At 42.0% G+C, this 23,579-nt stretch overlaps 2 protein-coding genes across 4 annotated transcripts in view; one reads left to right on the forward strand and one right to left on the reverse strand.

The window, feature by feature from the left end:
* The window catches only part of usp37 (ubiquitin specific peptidase 37), a 148,458-nt gene extending 137,400 nt beyond the window's left edge, over positions 1 to 11,058 (forward strand). For both annotated transcript variants that reach the window (XM_084311065.1, XM_084311066.1), the window contains 5 exons: positions 641 to 701; positions 999 to 1,114; positions 1,826 to 1,895; positions 3,846 to 3,984; positions 9,083 to 11,058. In XM_084311065.1, coding sequence (XP_084167191.1) covers positions 641 to 701; positions 999 to 1,114; positions 1,826 to 1,895; positions 3,846 to 3,984; positions 9,083 to 9,167 — 471 coding nt within the window. In that variant the 3' untranslated portion in view covers positions 9,168 to 11,058. The remainder of the gene's footprint in view (positions 1 to 640; positions 702 to 998; positions 1,115 to 1,825; positions 1,896 to 3,845; positions 3,985 to 9,082) is intronic.
* A 106-nt stretch (positions 11,059 to 11,164) lies between these two features.
* ybey (ybeY metalloendoribonuclease) overlaps positions 11,165 to 23,579 on the reverse strand; it is a 29,063-nt gene continuing 16,648 nt past the window's right edge. The window contains exons 2-4 of one of the 2 annotated variants that reach the window (XM_084311067.1): positions 16,970 to 17,101; positions 16,201 to 16,269; positions 11,165 to 11,464 (exon numbers count right to left, since the gene is read on the reverse strand). In XM_084311067.1, the coding sequence (XP_084167193.1) occupies positions 11,369 to 11,464; positions 16,201 to 16,269; positions 16,970 to 17,101 (297 nt within the window). In that variant the 3' untranslated portion in view covers positions 11,165 to 11,368. The remainder of the gene's footprint in view (positions 11,465 to 16,200; positions 16,270 to 16,969; positions 17,102 to 23,579) is intronic. The other variant, XM_084311068.1, reaches the window with a different exon arrangement.

The raw sequence follows: 23,579 nt of genomic DNA on the forward strand, positions 1-23,579 counted from the left end.
AGTTTTGACTCTTCAAATAAAGTGACTATATTTATTTTTCCAAATAAATATAATTTGAGTCAATCACAAAATTCACAATCCGTCAATGTCATTAACAATGTGTTTCCCTGAACAATGAGTGAACTAAAAACCAACAGGTATTGTGCTTTGTCAGTAGGGATGGGTACCGTTCACATTTGAACCGATACGGTACCGGTACCTGTGAATCGATACCGGTACCCAACGGTACCTTTTTTCGGTACTTTAGTCTCTAAAAATGTAATCTACCTACCTCAGTTGTGGGGGAAAAAATCCAAACTTCAAATAACCACATTTTCAACCGTTTTCGGCTTGCCATTGCCCCGACTCCTTTGTTGTTGAATCAAGTCAAATCCTAAGTAAGCATATATTGTGCGTGTGAACGTTGACATGAAAAAAAATTATAATATCGGAGCTATCAATAATTTTATCGAGATTACGTCATAATTGCTGATATCGGCCGACCCGATAATTATCGTGCATTCCTAGTAGGAAGTCTTTGCCAGCTACGGGAGATGGAAGAGAAAAACGTCATAATGCTGGTATTTCTCTTTAAAACCTGCAACAGTAATATAAAAGTCCACATTCCAAATATGATGCATGCTCTCCCCACTCCATACAGGAGGCCCAGGAACTGAGGGAGGATGATGACCTCAAGAGGGCCACAGAGCTGAGCTTACAAGGTACACAATATGTTGTCTTGTAGTTTGTTTCAGTATTTGGGAACAGCCCTATGACGCTTGTGCAGTGTAACTTATTCACATTGCTGCAAAACTTCAGGATCAGTTTAATTTATTGCAGTGTCTTAATATTTTAACTATCTTTTGGCGACCTGGTATAGATTTAGGGCTCCCTACAGGCATGAAAACCTTGGAAACGGTCACTGCTATTAGCAAGTGTAAAGAGTATATAAACTTAATTTTAGTATGAACTAGTTAGTTTGGGTTTTCAGCCGTCTGCTTGCTTCTCACACCCACCAGAGTTCAACAACTCTCTACCAGAGCTGATTTGTTCAGACGAGGACTCTGGCAACGAGGAGGTGCTGGACATGGAGTACAGTGAAGCAGAGGCAGATGACCTGAAGAGGAACGCTGAGGTACTAAATGCTGAAACAGTTTGGCTACACACAACTGAACCACAAGGACCACGGTTTTATTAATAGACAGCCTACTAGTAGAGACGGCGATGAAAATCAAAGGCATTCCCCTTTTTAACTCTGTTCCACAACCGTGATCTCTGTGCCCAGCGGGGTCCGGCACCTTGGATACTAGTCTGGCATGCTTCCCTCTCAGGGGGACAACATGAGATGGAATCCAACAATAACTGTGATTTTGAGGGCAAAATGAGCTCTGACCCTTAGCTGCCAGAGATGTACCCCTCCTGGTGATATGATGTTCACGATCTGTAAGTCGCTTTGGATAAAAGCGTCTGCTAAATTAAATTGTAAATCGCAAGTGGTATGTCAAAAGTTGTTAGGGATCCTTATGTAATAATGGGCACAGGTAATATTTTAATGTTGAAAGTTGACTGCATTCCCCTTTATTGTATTTGCATGATGAAATAAGCTGCTATAAGTGAATAATGTAAACTATGAGCAAATCAAGGTAAATATTTTACTTGTATAAATTGAGACCTACAAAACTTTGCCAACAAGATTCACTCATGTATCATACTCACTTGCTGCTTATTTTGACTTTTAAGCTCTTGTGTTTATTGTTGAGTTAAGGGGAATATTGAACTGCATATGTCTAATGCTTTTCGAGGCGGTGCTAATTGTGAAAGCAGTAATTGTCCCTCTTGTCCACAGAGTGGGGACCTGGCCAACTCGTTTCGCCTCATCAGTGTGGTCAGTCACATTGGGAGCAGCTCCTCTTCTGGTGAGAAACTCCACTGATTGTGTATCTCAGTGTACTAAGAATCCAACAACAAAAGGAAGCCAAACACAAAGTTAGTAATTAGTACGCTAATTACTGCCGTTGCACTTGTCATCGTTTTCTGTCAGCTCCTGGAAAGCATTGAGTGAACTGTAAACAGGGTTTGTTAGGGCTGGGCGATATGGCTAAAATATCATCGCAATACTTTTGACTGTATGATTTTAAATACAATATTTTCCATACAAATGACAATCTTAGGAAATGTTCAATGTCTTTATCTTGTAATACAGTTGTCATGATACTTGAGAATGGTCTTTTATTCAATTTCCATCACGATCACAAATGATCTATTAAATAGTTTATGATACTGCTGCTATGTGACGCACAAATCTGTGTAGTATTCCATATTTTGTTTGTCCAGCAGCATAGCTACATGGATAGGTTCTCTGGGCTCATGATTGGAAGGTTGCGGGTGCGAGCCCCGGTCAGGTTGTTGTCAGAAAATTGTGGTGTTGTCCAGCAGGGAGCACTCTGTTGTCTGGACTTGGCGATAACAATGTCCCTGTTATGATGAGGGTACAGGAGTGCCGTCCTTTGGATGAGCCGTTAAACCAAGGTCCTTATTGAATTCATGTATTCGTGTTTCCATCCCACCCACCTCATTAAGAGCCTCCCGGTCAGCCAGTTTCACCGAGCCAGGAGAATCTGCAGCCTTGATAATTTATATCAGAGCCAGTCCACAGACCTGAGCAGGAGATTCCAGGAGAGAGGGTATCCTACAGAATGGATAGATAAAGCTGCTAACCGCTTTGATGTGGCCACACAGGACGAATGCCTGCAACCTAGCATTAGACCCACTAAGGACCAGTCCCTGCTGTGCTGCACTACATATTCTCCTGTAGGTTTTGAATTCACAAAGATCCTACATAAACACTGGCACATCATCAACTCTGATCCCAAACTCCAATCTGTCTTCAAGGAACCTCCCACCGTAGTTTACAAAAGCCCCCCCAACCTGAGAAACCAACTAGTGAGATCCTACAGCCCACCCACTGCCCACAGACCCACGTTCCTAGATAACACCCCGGATGGGAACTACAAGTGTGGTAACTGTGCACAGTGTGGGTATACTATTAAGAGCAAGACCTACACACATCCACTTACCGGTAATGGTAAAACCCTCAGAGTCCGTGGCTTCATCACCTGTAGCTCCACTCATGTCATCTACCTAATAAAATGTCCATGTGGCCTGAGCTATGTAGGCAAAACCAACCGGCAACTCAAAACACGAATCAGTGAACACCGCAGCAAATGTGGTGATGAACATAACCCGGTTGCAGTACACTTTAGACAGGCAGGACACAATATCAGCACATTAAGATACACAGGCATCGAAAAGGTAGAGACCAGCGAGAGGCGGAGACCATGGCAAACTACTTTTGCAGAGAGAGACCTACCATATACACACCCTTCAGACTATGGCCCCTCTTGGACTGAATGAAGAGTTTGACACACATTCTGTCTGGTTCTGTTTTTTTAATAATTTTTCAGTTTTTTAAGTTTTCTTATTATATATTTTTTTCTCTTATTTTGCATGTGAAGGTGTGTTACATCCAACTACTAACTACCGTACTACTGTTATTGTAACTATGTACCGTATGTTCTGGCACTTGAGCTGCAGTATGTTTTGTAAATTTGTAGCCTATAGGCTAATTGATTTGAACCTTGACCTGGTTCAACCTTGACACCCCACCCCTTTTCACATGTTGGTGACACTTGAAAAAGGCCACAGGCTGAAACGTTGTGTTAAAGTATATTAAACTTGGGAACACTGCAAACGGTGTGCGTGAGTCTTTTCTACTAAATGTGGTATACCTCCCAGCCCTACATGAGAGTTCTAGAACATCAAGCATGTTTATATTCACAACGTAAAGTCTAATTTTCCCACCACAGGCCATTACATCAGCGATGTGTACGACATGAAGAAGCAGTCATGGCTGACCTACAACGACCTGGACGTGTCTCGTACACAGGAGGCCACCGTCCAGCGGGACAGAGACCGCAGTGGATACATTTTCTTCTACATGCACAGGTCAGCGGTTGACCAGAGAAAGGGGAGATAGAACCGTGTGGGGGTATCATTGTTGGCCATATTTTTATATTACACATTTTTTTAATAACGTTTGCGCAAATAAGATGCATACTATTGTAAAGTAGATTTTCACTTTAACTCTTTGAGTGCCACCGACTTTCCCCATCTGTACTGGCTGGCGCCAGCGTTATTGACCATTTTAGCGATGTTTGCAGACTAGGGGTGTAACGGTACACGGAAGCCACGGTTCGGTACGTACCTCGGTATTGTGGTCACAGTTCGGTACGAGTTCGGTACAACATGAAAACAATATTTATAATAAAAAAAAAGCTTTTGTTTAGGTCCGGTAAAATACGACACTGATCGTTACACAAACATGTTTCAGGTTCGGTAAAATAGACATAGAATATACCTTACCTTAGCCAGAAGGTACTACAAAAAGAAATGATCCCATCGCCGATCACGATTACTCGTTTATATGTAATTACTCGTGTATAGGTTTTGAGGCGAGAAGATCTCTTAGCGATTGCTCTGCAAGAGCTCCTCCCCCTCAGAGCGAGTCAGGACAGAAAGGGATCAGGACGGTCTAGTTTTTTACCAACGGATTTCCAGTTCCGCGTTCTGATTGGCCACTGACGTTTCTGGTGCGATCTGATTGGCCACTGACGTTTCTGGTCATGTGACATGTGCGCCCAATCGCGTGACGCGCCCATTTCCCCCTCGAACAGCCTGCAAACTACCTAGCGCCTAGTTTATCACTGGTTAAGCTTAGGCGACTTTCGAAGTTGGTTAAGGTTAGAGTTTGGAATCAGGGCTGGTGTTCTATCGCCCTGCTCTAAGACAAACTTTAACCTTAACCAACTTCGAAAGAGTGCCTAAGCTTTTTGAAAACCTACCTGTTCAAAAAGGCCTTTGACTGTTAGCTTTTTATTAGGGATGCTCGATATTGGCTTTTTTACCGATATACCGATATTGTCCAACTCTTAATTTCCGATACCGATATCAACCGATATCACATTTTAATGCAGATATCGGCCGATAATATTGGTAGGCCGATAATATCGGACATCATTTCTATAGAAATGTATAAAAAAAATTGAAAACCGATACCGATATTTTCCGATATCACATTTTAATGCAGATATCGGCCGATAATATCGGACATCCCTACTTTTTATTTTAATTTTCTTGTGCTGTTTTTAAATTGTCTGTTTATACTATGTTTTTAACACTTTGGCTGCCATGGGTTAAATTCATTATCAACCGTAGGTTGCCGGCTCTATTTGTCTATAGAGAAAGTCCCCTTCTTTGCAGGGCTATAACTTTTTAAATTCTATTGCTACATTGCCATTATTAGGGCCCATTCAAAGTCCTATATGTATTGTTCATTGTGTAGCAACGTTAAACTTTTTCATTCACATATTCATAGTAAAGTATGGTCTAATGTATAAGTGTTTTCATCTCTTTCTGCAGCTTTCTCCAGAACGTGATCTATAGCCCCAAATGCATTATATTGATGATGCAATACAGTTTTATGGCAATCAGCGCGATATAAAAAATTCCAACTAGACGTACTTCTAGAAGTTACTACACGTCATCTGATGTTGACCGGATGGGCTAGGGGGCGTTTATAATTCCGTGGGCAGCGTTATACCAATCATCTAATGTGGGTCAAATGTTGTTAATAGCAGTTAGTATCGAAGACGGTAACTTTACACGCTAAAACTCACCCCAGTCTCCGCGCGCCGTTGGGCGATCATCGTAGAGTAGAAATGTTATCATTATGGGATGTAGATTTACCCGGTCCATCTCCAGCTTGTATAATGGTATATACGTCCAAATCATGTTGTTTATCGAGTTATTGGCAATCGATCGCTGTGTATTGTGACGAGCTAGAATGCCGGGACCTATAGCGAGTGCCCGGAAGTAATACGGCCGTCCAGCACAACCTCTATGGCACTTCCTGTTAAGCGATTGCGCCGATCGGCCACCAGATGGCGCTCCTGAACCGCCAGAGAGCTCAGTGGGTCCTCCTGGTGGATCTCAGGCCAGCGGAGGGGAAATATGAATCCGGTCCCAGATTTTTGAAATATTGATATCAAAGACGCTGTAAAGCGTCTTCGGCAACTTGAGCATGGCCGGGAATGACGTGTTTAAGCGTTTCCCGGCACCCAAAGTGTTAATTAACTATTCTATTTTTTTATTCTGTATTTTATTTTATTTGTTTTACTAATAACTATTTTAACTGTTTTAACCCTGTAGTGTAGCACTTTGGGATCCCAGCGAACAAAAGTGCATTACAAATTCAATCTATTATTATTTATTATTATTAAGCTTAACCGGTGATAGAAACAGGCGTCACACGATTGGCGCGACCAGAAATGTCAGTGGCCAATCAGATCGCAGAACGCGAACGCGGAACTGGAAATCCGTTGGTAAAAGTAATCAGGTGATCAGGACAGACACTGTCTGAACTAGACTATCAGAGTTCAAAAGGTAGGTGATACTGCCACCTGGTGAGATTCGATCGTCATTGCAATTCCAATGTAGGCAGATGAGCCAGGGACACCTAGAAGGCTGACCGTATAGAACGGGGATCAAAGGAAAATATCAAAGGATAAAAACCAGAGTATACTCTGGGTTTTGGCGGCCAATGAGTTAAAGGTGCACCGGGTAGTTTTTTTTCTTCTTTTTTTTTACCTCCTGAAAAGTCTTAAGTACGATATATATATATTTTTTATTATTGAATACATAGTGTTAAGAGGAAAAAAAGCTATCCCTGGAGCACAGTTTGAAACTAGAAATTAATTGTTTGGCTATGGTGCAGCTACCCTCCCACCACCTTATCATACAAAGAAGCATCATTGTTGGTTCTCTGTATTTACAAGGGTGATTTGTGTCGATTATAAACAATATTCAAGCATTTACAACTAGTTATTATAGAGGTAATTTCTTCTTCTTAAAACTACCTGGTGCAGCTTAAATTACAATTAACGTCACAGTGACCAATTGCAGCCACTCTTATTGTCTGGGACCAAATACGGCCAGCGTCTCTACAATTCGTAGCCGCATTTCTGCAGACCCCTCTCTGATTGGTTGAGGCCATTTCTGCAGACCCCTCTCTGATTGGCCGAGCGCGCGCATGCGCATGAGCCGCGACAAGCTCCTCTAGCCAGGAGTCGAAACTCCGTTAAGCTCCAGAGAGGCTGAAAACCCACAGTTGTTGCCCGACGGATGGGAGCCGAATCCCGGATCCGAGTTTTCTGATTAATAGCCCCAAAACATGGAGGTCGCGAACGCAATTTATACGCATGAAAGTATTGATTACGCCATAACGAATCATTAAAAAAATATACTGTTAACTGGAATATGTTGTGTGTGCCTTTACACATATGTTCGATAGGATTATGCAATTGGTTTGTCATTAAAAACCAATAATAATCGCTCGCCGGCTTCGCTGACCAGAGCTCTCTCAGATTCAAAGTTTTAAGCCTGGAACATACATGTTTCGGAACCAATGTGTAACTAGTAATTAATTAACCCAGTTAATGCCTTAAGAGAAAGAGTCTGGTGGTCAATTGCTATGGAAATGTTGTGTCTTACTAATAATAACTAATTCCTTGGTCAATAGAAGTCTCTGTGATACTTTCTGAATATGATTTGGGAACATCAAATGGGCAGGCCGCGAAATAACGTTACAATGTACAGTTTCTGACAGCTGGCTGTGTTGTGAAATGTGCATAACGTTATGAATAAACCGCGAAGTCACGTGAAATAACGTTATACGCGAATCTGGTAGTACATTTCCAATCAGAGAGGGGTCTGCAGAAATGGAGCTCAACCAATCGGAGAAAGGTCTGCAGAAATGCGGCTACGAATTGTAGAGACGCATACGGCCACGCCCCACTCCCAGTAAAAAGTGGGAATCTCTAGAATGGGTTTGGGGCGACGCTGTATACGGAAGTGGCTCTCAAGGTGACTATTAGACAACACTTTCTGTTGTCAGTAGATGGCAGCATTGGTTTAAAATTAAAAGGTGAAAATGTTGAAAACTACAACACTGCATTTCCCAAGAGCGTTAGCACAGGTCGCAGGTCACTGGGATGTGTGTATATTCTTCGACGTGATCTGAACAGCGGTAAACTATTACTGCGACCTCGGTATAGCGACCACGAATGGTAAACTAATTATCTTAACAGAAGTGCGCTGGTAGCGTTACATATGTTGTCTAAAGGGGGACATATGGTACAATTTAAGATTCTAATGATAATCGGCATATAAAGGACAACATAGAGCATCGTTAATTTGTAAGAAACTTCAATGAAAACGGCGCAGGGTGGTATTGTTATGAAAATGTGATAGAATCCTATAAAAATTTGGACGCATTTGGTTTACTTTCAGTTAATATTGGACCATATTCAAATAAGTTAGTGAATAAGTTGATAGTCTGATTAAGCTGTTTATTTGAGTTTCTAATATAACTACCATTTAATATTCCTGTTTACATGCAATGGAGCACAGTCCGTTTTAAATGCTGTGAAAAGTCATAACCTGCTTAATGTTCAAAATGGCGTCAATAATCAGACAACATTTTTTATACTCACCGATTCACTGAATTAATTACTCTTGATTAAGACCTTATTCAGAGGAAGGTAATCAGAAAATGCTGTTTACATGGCCAAGAGTATTGTCTTAACATTGCACACTAGGGGTGTAACGATGCGACCTCGCAACGATTCAATGCATCATGAAATCTCTTCATTTGACCATGATTCGATTAGATTAGATAAATCTTCCATCAGTTAATTCCCCAAAAAATTTTGAATACACAAATGTGACTGGGGGAACTGATACACTCAGCATGAATGGACTATAGGTCAATAAAAACAATACAAAAAAAAGTTCTTTTTTATTTCGGTTATAATCGATTGTAACATTTTCAAATCGATGCAGTTGAATCGTCACATTAGAATCGATGCACTTCGATGCATCGTTACACCCCTATTGCACACCATGTAAAACGCAGTCACTGTCATGCCTGAAATGCTCTCAAATGCAAAGGAGAGGTTCACTTCCATGTTGGTGTTTGTGTCCTCAGGGAAGTGTTTGAGGAGCTGTCTGAGATGGAGAGGAATGGGAGCAGTGCTTCAGAAGCGGGGAGGAGCGTCCTGCAACCCCTCTGAGTGCTCCTCACAACAGCTCTACACATACAGTCTGCAGACGGACTTCTGAGTGCTCCTCACAACAGCTCTACACATAGTCTGCAGACGGACTTCTGAGTGCTCCTTACAACAGCTCTACACAGTCTGCAGACGGACTTCTGAGTGCTCCTCACAACAGCTCTATACATAGTCTGCAGACTGACTTCTGAGTGCTCCTCACAACAGCTCTACACATAGTCTGCAGACAGACTTCTCTGAGTGCTCCTCACAACAGCTCTACACATACAGTCTGCAGACGGACTTCTCTGTGAACGCATGAGTTTAATTTTTTGTGAATTAACTCAAGTACTACTGATCTCGCCGTCCACTATGGTTCTGTTCAGACAATTCTCCCCTCCCCCACATATCACTATAAGCCAGGATAAAGTAGTTCACAGGCAGCCAACTGTCAAAGACTGTAAAAGGCCAGAACGTTTCTACAATTTAGTTTGTTGGGAGACATTTTCCCTCCCGTAAATGCCTCAACGGGCAGCAAACTGTAGAAAGGCAGATGCAGTTACGAAATTGTAGAACTTTGTTCTTTGGGAGAAATATTGCCTCTGGTTTTGGGGCTAAATCTTTTTCTTTTCTATGATTTTTCTTGAACTCCTTTTGTAAAATAGTTCTTTTTCTTGACACACTGTCAACATCGTCAGAAGTTCACTTCATCAAAAGTGTCGAGCATCAGATGCTGCTGGCTCTCCTTGGTTTGTATGGTTTTCAGACTTGATTTCTCATAATCTATTAAATAAAGATATAAAGATATATTCTATGTGTTGGAGTATAAGCTAATTTAGAGTTAGAGGGTTGTGTATTCAGCGACACATGTGGTGCAATATTTATTTTCTGGCACAAACTGCCAATTCTGCGCAGCTTTTTCCCCCCTCTTCTGTCTTAGAGTTTGTGTGGGGAAAATTCTTTCCAGTTGCTTTCATAGCTTTACTTTTGAACTGTTTTGCGTGTGGCTGTTTTATCCATGTTTTATAAAATTTAAAACATACCAAGCTCGATAGTAATAACATAGCTTGTATTTTATAAGCTCTCTCCTAGGGGTTCCCCTAGTGCCTCCCAGTACAGAACCATTCGTTTTTTCTTTTTTATATATGAATATATATAAAAATCTTTATACAAAGCTTTACTTTGAAAGTTGCACAACCACTTTGTTTAGAATGTTTGTCAACCCTCCAATGCCGTTTTCAATGTGTACATCAGATTGTGGTTTTCGAAAGGCCAAGATATTTTAACTATTTATTGCAAAGTTCTTGTTACTGATCAGTACACAGCTCTATGTCTACTGTTCAACTAGCTGGTCAGGTTCCCTGCTTGGATCGCAAGGAGGGGGATGGGCCAGACTTTCAGGAAGGGCACAAAGGTTTTTGGGGCACTATTGGGAGGGAAAGTGAAGTTGTCTGCCATCTGCTGGTTGTGTTTATATAAAAAAAGAAATCCAATCTTTCTGTTCCCACCCCCATCCTAGGGACATTTCTATTAGAAATCAAGTCATAACGGATCAAACGTGGAGCAGAATAAGCACATGCTATTGGTAAGAGAGGAAAGCAGATAGTTTTGCAGAGCCGTACGACTTGAGATTCTCTTAACGATGAGTATATCTGCATTTGTGTAGTTCCAAACGTAGTCGATTTTAATCAAACTCCCTATGGGAAAATAAATGGGTTTTTGGAATTGTTATGAACACAACCAGCAGATGGCGTAGGTAGCCCTCCCTACTAATCAACATCCAGTGATGTGGCTCAAATCGTCCAGGAAGTTTCTACCCCACCTCTTACACTTCTTGGCTCTACGGTTCTGAAATGTTGCACCTTCCCCTTTATGCCCCAGTGTGAAGTGGGTGTAATGTATTTGTGAAGCAAGCGTGGACAGCTTTTTTTTTTTTTTTTTTTTTTTTTTTTTTTTTACCTTTTCACACAGTATTTGACTCTTCCTGAAGCAGGTTTTAAATAAAAAGATTACAGTGAAAGTATAACAGCTGTACGGCTTTTAATAATAACTTAACAGCACAGTAAGTTCTGTTGAATGTGAGTGTTGGTATCCTTCCATATGTCCATGGATAATGGCACAACATCGGCAAAGCCTGTGGTCCATCTTGAATGCAAACAGTGATACGGTCATAAGTTATGTCCAGTGCATTGTTCAAGTCAGTCCATTGAGGTGGTGGTTGACGGTCACCTCTCCTGGCTGCATCTCTTGGTCAGCGGCTCCAGGTGTCTGCCTGTGAGTCTGTTGTACTCACTTAGAATGTAGCTTTCCTTTTGCAGCATCTGGAAGCAGATCAAAGATTTAGCCTCATAGCATTTCAGAGATCTATTGTACACTATAGACCTTTTTATGAGGTTTTTGATAACATGGGAACAGTGTTGCAATCTTTAATTTTCTCTTCTCCAGCTGGTCAGTGCCTTGGACTGGAAAAAGTTCAACTTTATTTGTCACATACATACAAACATGCATGCATTTGCAATGAAATGCTTTCCCTCTTTTCAATCTATTTAATCTTGAAGGATCATTGAGTGCAAGCTCTCATTTACAATGTAGAGAAATGCAGCACATAAATAGGAAAACGGTGTAGACAGTTAAACATTTAAAAACGACTGCAGACTGGTGAAATGGTTGGCTATTAAAGATTTAAACTGACCAATGATACTAATTAATTTAGTTTAAAGTGCTTTTCGAAATTGCATGCGTCGGGGGCACAGAAGCTAAATGCAGATTTTCCGTGTGAGCCAGGGGTCAGAGCCATGCAACCCCCCCCCCCCCCCCCCCCCCCACACAAAATAAAATTCCTCTGGAGCCGCAAAACTAATTTACCCTTAAAATGAAGATAACAGTGTATAACATTTTATATATAGTTATCCCCAAGCATACCCCACATTTATCATAAAATGCCTGACAATTGCATACCCAAAGTAATTTGCGATTTATTATACTTTATACTTATAGCACAGTTTGTTGCATTAATGGAATTATAAAGAAACAAATAGCATAAAACCAATAGCATAAATCTGCAGTGCCGCAGCCCCATACATTGGAGCGGCCTGTACGCGTGGGGGGGGGGGGGGCTTGCTCGCTCTCTCGCTACGGGTGCGACATTAGCAGAGACACGTGTTACTAGTGCAACGTCATTTATGACATACACAACATACGAACGGTCGCTTTCACATATAGTTTGTGGACTCTGTGCGGTTCTGGTGGTGAAGTTGCAACATTGTTGCATTCTTCATTTGGTTCGTCTGCGTTCACATAGCAATTTGTGAGGCGCACCGAACTTTCTGAACAATGTCACGCGGTCGAAAAGGGCGGTCGTCTATTGGACAGTGGAAATGTGTGTGTGGACTGCGAGCCCTCCAGATCAGCGGAGGCGATTTTTGATGCGGCATTGATCCATTGTTCTATTGAAGCCCATTACCACCACCCTCTCGCTAAACAACTTGTACACCACGTTGTTTTTATGAGTGCCCACAAGTAGCTGTTTTATTTGGTCTTCTGCCCATATGTGTACAGTGTGCTTGTTTTGCAGTGAATGCCGTTCGCCTCGGTAATAATATAATAAGCCGCGTTTTTTCTTCCTCCTTCCCAAGATGCACAGTTAGATAGATAGATAGAGAGATGGATGCAGTGTGCTTGTTTTGCAGTGAATGCTGCGAGCAGTGGTAATAATAAGCACATCCTATATTTGGTCCGATGAAGCGAACCGAGACCTATGCTTTTGGTCGGACCAGAGTTTGTGTGTTTGGTCCGCGGACCGAGTTCGACGCGCATTCACACAAACCCGAAAAACCGGACTATCGAATTCTGGTCCGATAGTCCGGACCAAACAGCCCCTGTGTGAAAGCGACCGCAGATATACAGTACTGTTACATTTGTGATTGATTGATTGAACATTTTACAGGACAGCTCAATACACACAATTGTTAACCCTTTCACTGCCGCACTACCAAACTGTTAACCCTTTCACTGCGACAATACACAGGTTAACCCTTTCACTGCCACACGACAGCAGGTTGGGATTGATTGAACATTTTATTAACAGATGCAGAATGGGTACAGTACAGCTCAATACACACAATTGTTAACCCTTTCACTGCCACACTACCAAACGGTTAACCCTTTCACTGTGACAATACACAGAAGGTTAACCCTTTCACTGCACCCTTTCACTGCCGCACTACCAAACGGTTAACCCTTTCCCTGCGACAATACACAGAAGGTTAATCCTTTCACTGCCACACAACATCAGGTTAACCCTTTCACTGCCATGAAAGGGTTAAGGATGCAGACCAGAGAAAGACTTTCGTCTTGTTTACATCAGAGTCCCCCATTTTCAATTCATCATAACATATATTAGGGATTAAAGCGCTCCGTCTTGAGACGGATTTCCGTCAATTGGCTACCTGGTATACCTAATATGATTTGTAGATGCATACAGATTGCAACTAAATTGAGCCAATCAGCGGCTTCAAATATGATGAAAAAGGGACTTTTTTTCTACCGCCGCCAAGCAGTCATTGGTGTGTGGGTGCGCAGGCTGATATTGACTAACAATAATGGACGCCGGGAATGTATAATAATTGCAAGATACATTCAGACAGTGTTGGAGCTAACGAAATGGATTTATGGACACATTTATGCCTGGACCACAAAGCGTATCGAAGGGTTAGCGCGACGGCTCTACCGGTGAGACTCAGCCTGTTATGATATGAAAATGTAATTGTAGTGCTGTCCGACCCTGATACGGGTTGTCTTTTCCTTTTTAGCTAACACTATTAAACAAATATACAGTGGAGGTTAAAATAAGAATATGACTTCAGGAGTCAGGATATGTTTTGCTTTAATCCCTGCATACATGACATACAGATTACTGTTACATTCAGACATTTATGACATACCAGATCTACAAATATACAATACTGTTTAAGAGTACAACGACCCCGGTCACAACCTGTTTGAGTCACTCCCCTCTGGCAGGAGGCTGTGGTCCATCAGGGCCAAAACGCCACGCCACAAGAACAGTTTCTTCCCCTCATCAACAAGGCTCGGGACTCTCACTGACACCCCCACAGTTACATAACACACCCTACTGGACTATACTTCCCCACCGCATTGTTACTCATTCTAATTAGTGTATATAATTGACCACATCTGCCCAGTTGTACAGCCCTGGCCTATTCCTATTTTATTTGTATATACTGTATGTGCTATATTTAATTTAGTTTATATCCCATATAATTTTATTCAACCTCTTATTTACTGATTCTGATTTAACTCTAACCAGTTAATTAATTAGTCTCTCCATTTATGTAACTAACCATATTTGCATATCTTGTATGTCACAAACTTAAATGTCCAAACCCAACCCCCTCCAATGTACAGTCCCCCCCCACCCAACCACCTCCAATGTACAGCTTTCCCCACCTACCCAACCCCCACCCCACCTACCTCCAATGTACAGTTTCTTCCCCCTCAAATGATATACTCTCTTTATAGACTATTTTTGTACTCTTAAACAGTACTGTATATTTATAGATCTGGTATGTCATAAATGTCTAGATGTAACAGTACTGTATCTGTATGTATATGTTATGATGAATTGAAAATGGGGGACCCTGATGTAAATAAGACGAAAGTCTCTCTGGTCTGCATCCCCTTTACCATTTCACGGCAGTGAAAGGGTTAACCTGCTGTCGTGTGGCAGTGAAAGGGTTAACCTTCTGTGTATTGTCGCAGTGAAAGGGTTAACAGTTTGGTAGTGCGGCAGTGAAAGGGTTAACAATTGTGTCTATTGCGCTGTACTGTAAAATGTTCAATCAATCCGTAGCGAGAGAGCCCCCCTCGCATGCGCAGTAGTGCAGCGCACAGTACAGGCCCCGCCTATGTATGGGGTTGCGGCACTGCAGATATACCCTACTTGAAAAAACACTGGCATCTGTAGACCTACTTTGAAATAAAACCCTGAACTATAATAATAATTATAATTTAGGACGTGCTCAGAGGTCATTAATCGGCACGCATGCAATGCATGTATGCGATTCGTCTATGCGATTAACCCATCCCGTCGTCCTTCCCCCCCCAAGGGCAGCCGGGAGCAGACAGGTGTCAACGTGAGCCGCGCCAGGGGACCAATCCAAGTGCTCCTGTCCGTCTTCGTCAAGGACGCCGTCGCCACAGCGTTAGCGATCTTGTTGTTGTGCATGTTTTTCCATTGGGTTTATCTTATCGGGGGGGAAACCCTTGCGAGCACGGGGAGAACATGCAAACTCCACACAGAAAGGCCTGGGAGATACCCCACCTGGGTAACTGGCATCATGGAAACCTGGTCCCCAAGCGGGAATCGAACCCTGGACCTTCTTGCTGTGAGGCGACAGTGTTTAACCTACACCACCGTGCCGCAACATTTATAAAATAAAAAGTAGTCCACTTTGAAATAAAACCCTGAACTATGCAGCTCTATTTGAGTCCTTCCCTTTGTGGAAAATCTATCAAATAAAAAGTAAGTTTTTTGGAAGATGGAAGATGACCAATAATGGCTTTATACAGAAATGGATGCCAATGCAAGTCATGTCTCTGCCAGAGATGGCCACTCAACCTTATCATATAGGATACAATGACGCCGGGTACCATAACTGTCACGGTAATAAATCTAAGGGCAGAATTATATACAGAGTCCAAAGGCTTTAGAGTGGAAGCAGTGAACGTTGTCTCCACAAGAAAAAATCCAGGGATATTCTGGATGAAGGCATGTGACTAGGGCAGGCAAAGGTAATGGAACGCACGGACAGGTTGTCGGACATCGCATTGTTTCATCCAGACCGTCCCTGGAGACTTCCGGAGCCAAAACATCATGGTTTACAAACTAAGTGTCTAAATGATGTAAACAAGATGAAAGTCTTTCTCTGGTCTGCATCCCCTTAACACTTGTGTGTATTGAGCTGTACTGTACCCATTCTGAAATGTTAATTAAAGTTTTCAAACAATTCAATCAATCAATCTACACTGTACATACCTCGGTCCATTCCTCCTCGGTCTCGTGCCTGTAGCCCAGAAGGTGACAGATACCATGAGCAGTTACAGCCTGACCATGAGAAAGAGTGGAGCAATTAGTCAACCCTCTAGCAGCCACAGTTTTTGCTCTAGGTCCAGGAGACTGACATTTGGCATGGAGGTCAAGTGTTTGTTTGTTTGTGTGTGTGAATGCACACTATGCTATTGTGGATTTGTTCTTGTTTTGTAATACAAATAAAAAATGTATATGTTGGATTAAATAAAAAAATATATATACATATAATTGGCTGATATTGGCCTATCACAGACATCGGTATCAGCGTATACGTTTGCTGATATTAAAACTTTTACAGAATAATACAGTAATGCAGAGAAAAATGCTTGAGGTAATTTAGAAATGGCGTCATCACAGTTTGTCCAGCAGAGCACACTCTGACTATAGTTTACATATAACTCAGTCATAAAAATACTCGGTCATCGTTTACAATACTCTCAGCAGCACTGTCTTCATGAATCTCATAGCTAGCTTTATAGAGGAGAGGATACGTGGTTTAAAGTTAGTAGAAAGGACATCAATATAGAATAGAACATGCAATGCAAACTAGTTTGGCTTCAGCTAAAATATAATTCAGTTGATGTTTCACACTTTCTTTATAATATACAGTATAGGCTATAATTTAAAAACTCTCAGCTTGGCATGGATTCATGACTACTACTATACTTTTACATACAGAATATCACACTCCCAACACTTTGTTGTCTGAACTTACAGCAAGAACTCCATGCAGATCTGCGGTTTCTTCTCTACACTGCTGCATCAGGAACTCCACCCCCAGGAAAATGTCCCCAAGGTTCAGTTCATCTCTGTGTAGAGGACAAGGCAGCCTGCCAGGCCTCAGATCCTGACAAAATACAATGGTTCATTAAAATACTGTACACTTATTGATCCTTCAAGGGGGAAATATGAATTCAATGATTTCTTAAAAAGGTGGAATTCATTCAAATATAATTTTCTTCAAAAACAAAAAAAAACAAGGAACCACAGGATTAAAACGTGAATCTGTCTGTGGTGTCATTATGGGTGTCACAATTAATCGACTGAATTGAATAAACCAACAAAAAAAATCTATTCTAAACATTTCTTAAATGTCCTAATGAGTCTAGTCTGATGAAAATACAAAATAACAATAACTTCCTTCAGACGCATTCAAATGCTCCAAAATTACCTTGTTAAAGTTAATGCTTTAGCTGATTTCAGTGTGCATTCACGGGGAAAATAAAATGCAAATAGTAATAGGTATTATTAGCTTGCAAATTCATCATTATTTTAATTAATGTAAACATACATACTCTGTGTAAATAATTGCTTTGAACTAGACCAGTGAAAGCAAGGTGAGAGATGTATTGTTTGTGTTTTCTACTTCGTTCTCCAATAGTCCAGGGCCAGTTTAGCCTACAATTGCTAATCTTACAAACTCTTGTGGGTGTATGTAATTAAAAACTCTAAATTAGTGCTGTCAATCGATTAAAATATATCGCATGATTGTCCATAGTTAACTCGCGATTAATCGCAAATTAATCACATATTTTTGGAAAAAAAATTCTACCTTAAACGGATCTTTTTCAAGTTCCAAATTTTAATACTCTTATCAAAATGCGAGTCAACAAATGCTTGCTTTATGCAGCCATTTAACACAAAAGGATGACCCTCATGCATTGCAAATTTGCATCAAATTCAAAACAGAGTGATGCACAAAATAACTTAAAAGAAAATAATAATTTAAAACAATGAATAAAGTGTGCATGAAATAATAGGGGAAAGAAAACATTAGGAACTTGTTACATTCACCCACACAAGGGCTGAGTAATCACCCCCCCTCTCTCTCTCTCTCACACACACACACACACTCTCCCATCTCTCTTTCTCTCTTGCCCCTTCCTCATCTCTCTCACCTCCCCTCTCTCTATATATCTCTCACACACACACACACACACACACACACACACACACACACACTATCAATGAGAGCATCAATAATACACCCGAGTGAAGTCTAGTAATTTTTATTTTTTTTATAAATAAATAAAAGAAAATTCTTAAAAGTTAATCGTGAGTTACAAAAAATTGTGGCGCGTTAACTTTGACAGCCTTACTCTAAATACATCTATAATAAATAAGCCAATTATCCATAAATATTATGGACAGAAGTACATTTACAACAACATATTGAGCTGGTATGCACAAATTGAATAGATAAACAGAATTACCAATTAAGCTAGTGACCGCAGGACAATGCACAGGTATATAGTTATATTTTGTTACTGGCTGCGCGTCTTGCTCGCCTATTGAACTGGCTAGTTTATACCTATTGTATACATTGAAAGTATTTCTCATGCACCTTACATCTATCCAGCCACGCCCACCTCCGGCTATATAACCCTGTGGCGTGGCTGTGCTCCTCCTCCCTCGTTCTTTCATTCGAAAGTGTTTTGCTTAGAAGCATATCTGCAGTGTAGAGTTAGAGGTAGTGTTGATAAGTGAATTTAGTTTAGAGATGGCAATGCCACCAACCAAAAAGTCCTTTTCAGGACTCCACCAGCGCTTCCATCGCTCGGCCTCCACCGCTCATCGCGGGGGTTCCCTGGACCGGCTGTCATGGCAGGCGGGTGAGCCCTCGCGGCGTGCAGTGCTGAGTTTGAGCTGCCCGGAGGCCGTGGCGGGTCCCTCGCTTCCCCGTCAGTCTGGGTAGAGCACCAACCAGCCCAGGTGTGGTCTCTCTGATGGCGGATTACTTGCGGCTCAAACTTTCCACTCACGCTTGCTCCCGTCCGACGGAGAGCGAGAGTAGTGGATGGTCGAGGGATGAGGAAGTGGAGTACGCAGGACCGGAGGCCTTTGGTGCAGCGGAAGCACTGGATCCAGAGGAGGACCCATACACCTTCTTGGGGCCACCGTCAGTGGAGATGGAGGACCCCTTCTCCGATGCCTCCCTTGGCGCGTCGGGCTTAACAACCCAGACCCCGCGAGATGTGACCTTGGAGGAAGAGAGACAGCTAAATAAGCTTAGTTTTCTCTTCCCCAGGCTGATGGCAGCGGCGGCTGCAGCCAACGGTATCCCGTTGCCAGAGCCCCTGCCAATGCCTGTCCCTGATGGCATGGTAGGGCATTTCTTCAGGGAGGACCCGCGTGGCAGGCCTGACATGCTGTGCCCGCTTTCCGCCCATGGACGCCTACGTCGCCAGGGGACAGGTGGTGTCCCGCATCAAGGGCCTGACGCGCACCGACCTGCCTTTCACACAGGTGGAGGGTCGGGTCCGGGGTATGAGGACTGGCCTGCCACGGCTGGATAAGCCGCTGGCAGCAGTCCTCTGCCCCGAAATGATGTGGCACCCGAGGGGGAAATCGGCCCGGCAAGGCCTACATCGCTGCGACCCAAAACTTGGCCGCCGCGACCAACATCGCCAAGCTCTCGTCCTTCCAGTCGAGGCTGGTGACAAGTGGGGAGATGCTGGGCCCATATATCTCGCAATATAGACAAGATTATAGCTTCGGGCTGACAGCCACCCCACAAGCATGCCAGGGTGCAGGCTCTTAGCGAGCCTGCTAGTCATGCTAAACTGATGGACCCTGCCAATCCTTATACCTTTCTTGCTCGGTCCCTCCTCCACCAGGCTCCCCACTCCTCTCTTTCTATCTCTACCCCTAAACCTGTATACCCAATCAAAACTAGAATATCCCGTTACGCTCCGCTTTACCCAGCTCGTCCTTGTGCGATAAACCATGCCAACTTAATTGCGATTAAACCTACCCGCATGGCTGAAAACCGCGCTGCTAAGTATACAGAGAGTGTGAAGGTTGGCCTTATCAACATCCGCTCTCTGCCAACCAAAGCTCTTTTGGTAAATGAACTGATAACAGACCATAGTCTCGACCTATTTGGCCTCACTGAGACATGGCTTAAACCTAATGATTTTCTGCCCTTAAACGAGGCCTCACCCCCTAATTTTAGTAGCTCCCACATCGCACGCACCTCCAAGAAAGGAGGTGGAGTTGCTCTAATTTATGACTCTAAGCACAACTTTACATCCGACGCAAACTGTAAGTTTTCCTCGTTTGAGGTGCTCCTGTTGCATCCCTCTCCACCCAACAGAAAGTGTGGCGGTCTGATTCCTACCTCCACTGCATCCTTTGTAATGGCTGTCCTATACCGCCCCCCAGGCCCTTACACCCTCTTCCTAGATGAATTTTCAACTTTCATCTCTGAGCTTGTTATGCGCTCAGATAACATTTTAATTGTTGGTGATTTTAACATTCATTCCAATAAAACTCTAGATCCCCTAAATAAGGCTTTTACCGACATCATTGACTCTGTCGGTCTCATTCAAATCGTTGACCAACCCACTCACAGTGGTGGGAACACCCTTGACCTAGTCCTAGCCCGCGGTCTCACTGTGTCAAATTTGACCGTCTCCCCCTATGTTCCTGCTCTCTCAGACCACTACCTCATCAAATTTTTTTTTTTTTTTTTTTTTTTTATTATTATTGCAAAACAAAACTTATTAAAAGTCAGTACTCAACACACAATGTATAATGAAACTTTCAGTAAAGGTGGTTAAAATATATGCAAGTACAGAAACAGGATAAAACAAAAATAGTCAATAATAACATTTTAACCGTATACAGTGTATATCCAGCGAAGTTACAATTATATAAATGTTAGTATATAATATACCCCTAATACCTATTTTCTAAAACCCTACACACATATGCTCCAGCTCGAACCCCCCCCTCCCGGACCCCCTCTTGGATAGTACCTCCATTATCCCTCACTCCTAACCAGACACCACCATTATAGGCTAGCTTTTATTCTCTCCACCACTTCTAACCACATTGACATTTTGGATTCATTGAGCCCCAGAATTCTTGCTGTAGATATTTCTTGATATATCACATCGAGATATGTAAGAAACCACACTTTCCGGCACATTTTTTCCGGTTGAAACCAACGTGATGCGATCAGTTTTTTAGCTACTGTGATACCCGATAAAACCAATCTTTTTAGTTGTGGATTCACTGCAAACTCAAAAACATCATTCAATAGCAATACCGCGGGGTGTACAGGTATATTCCAAAATACGAGTATTGATAATTGTTGGGACACATCTTTCCAGAATGCCTTAACTGGTGGGCAGTCCCAATACATGTGCATAAATGTTCCTTCGTCCCCATTTGTACATTGGGAGCATTTGGAGTCTTGTATAAGCCCCATTTTGCACAGCCTTATAGGAGTCAAGTATGTCCTGTGAATATAGTTCAGATTGATTTGTTGATGATCCGGGTTCCTTGATGTAAGTCGGACATTTGCCCAGGCTCCTTGCCAATCAAAGTCATTTTCCAGGTCTGGTATATCCCTCCTCCAGACATTGTCTAGTTGAAGGGTTTCATACGAGGACGTTAGTAATTGATAATAAAAACCTGATACAAAACCTCCCAATGTATCTCTTTCATAGAAAAATTTGTGGTATCTGTGGTGTTCAATTGGTATGTGTAATGGAACACCGTGAGATCTCATACAAAGTCGTAACTGTATGTAAAAAAGCCATGTGGACTCGGTGAGGTTAAACTTTATGCATATTTCGACATAACTACAGAGGCCCTTGTTATTAAAAATATCCCCTAATGAGTGTATGCCTCTTTCTTCCCATATAGGGAATCTTATAGGTCGTTTTCCCATTAAGAGAGCATTGTTATTGAATATGGGAGTGTTAGACAGGGTCAATTTTCAGAAAATCATAACCCTGAAGGCATTTCGTGTTTATTTTTGGTACACAACATTTCTAGGGGTATTAAGGGGTGCTGAATCCAAATCTGCCGTATACCAAGCTCAAAAATGTCAAATAAGGCCTCAAAATTGAGAAATCCAACATGGCCGCCAGCGCCAGGCTGAAGTCTATTTAAGTGCATATCTTTTTGACTAAACAAGGTAGAAACATGAATGAAATGTGTTTTTATATGTTTGCATACATGAGGAATTTAAAATCATATCTTGATTTTAGATCAGTTGTGAAAATGTTGCTTGAAACTCATATTTATAGCAGAAACGGTGGTCGTTATTGATGCATAACTCATCAACCAAATAAGAAAGAAAAGCAGGATGATCCCAGGCCATGGATTTATTCATCAAACTCTTTTCTCTTGAATTTTTTTAATCAACATGTCATTTATGCAAATTAGATAGGCCTTAATATGCGTACAGTAGCTTAGGTACAGTAATTTATTGTCAGTCATCAATCGTATTCAGGCAGGTGTCGCAGGTGTCTTGCAGTTGCATGATTCATCTAATGCCACTTTTCCTGAATAGAATAGAATAGATTCTAATATAATAAAATAAAAAGATTATTTTACCATATCAATATAAGTGAATGTTCAAGTTTCTTTATTAGTTGTCATACAGAATACAGAATACTTTGCATGAAATGTTTCTTTCTGTGTTGCTCCTGAGAGTGCTAGATAATAACAAGATAGTATAAAATAAGTATAATAAGTATAAAATAGAAAGTCAAGAAGTCAAGTACGTAAACAAGTGTAAACAACAATTGTTCAGTCAGTGTTTATATACAGTATGTACAGCTGGTACAAAAATGGTGAGGTATAGCTTAGCTTGTGGTGCCACCTTGTAGTGGTGAGGTGCAATAAGGAATGAGAATGATGTGCAATTTCCTTACCAATAATATAAATATAAAGTGTAAAGTGTGTCTAACGTGGTAAAGTGGGTGCTACAGTGTGTTGTTTATTTAAGTGAGTGTATGTGCGCTGTGGGTGTGTTGATGGTTTGCTTATTGTTCATTGTTCATTCATTGAGCATCCTGATGGCCTGGGGATAGAAGCACCTTCTGAGTCTCTCTGTGCTTGCCATGGAGACTCCGGTATCGCTTGCCTGATCGCAGCAGTTCAAAGAGGCAGTTGTTTGAGTGGCTGGAGTCTTTGATTATTCTCTTAGCCTTGCCCATGCACCGCTTGTTGTAAATGTCTTGGAGAGTGGGAAGCCCACCTTCAATTGTGCGTTCGGCTGAACGGGCCACTCTCTGTAGTAGTCTGCTGCGGTCTTGTGCAGTGTTATTCCCAAACCAGGAGGTGATATTGCCAGTCAGGATGCTCTCTATTGTGCATGAGTAGAAGTTCTTGAGGATCTTCTGACTCACGTTGAACTTCCTTAAGCGCCTAAGGAAGTAGAGGCATTGTCGTGCCTTCTTGATAACACTGTCAATGTGTGTGGTCCATGTCAAGTCCTCGGATATGTGGACTCCGAGGTACTTAAAACTGTTCACTCTCTCAACCGGTGCCCCGTCGATGCTGAGGGGGCTGTAGTCCCTGACCCC

Source organism: Notolepis coatsorum (assembly GCF_963971535.1).
Source record: "Notolepis coatsorum genome assembly, chromosome: 3".
NCBI classification, from domain to species: Eukaryota; Metazoa; Chordata; class Actinopteri; order Aulopiformes; family Paralepididae; genus Notolepis; species Notolepis coatsorum.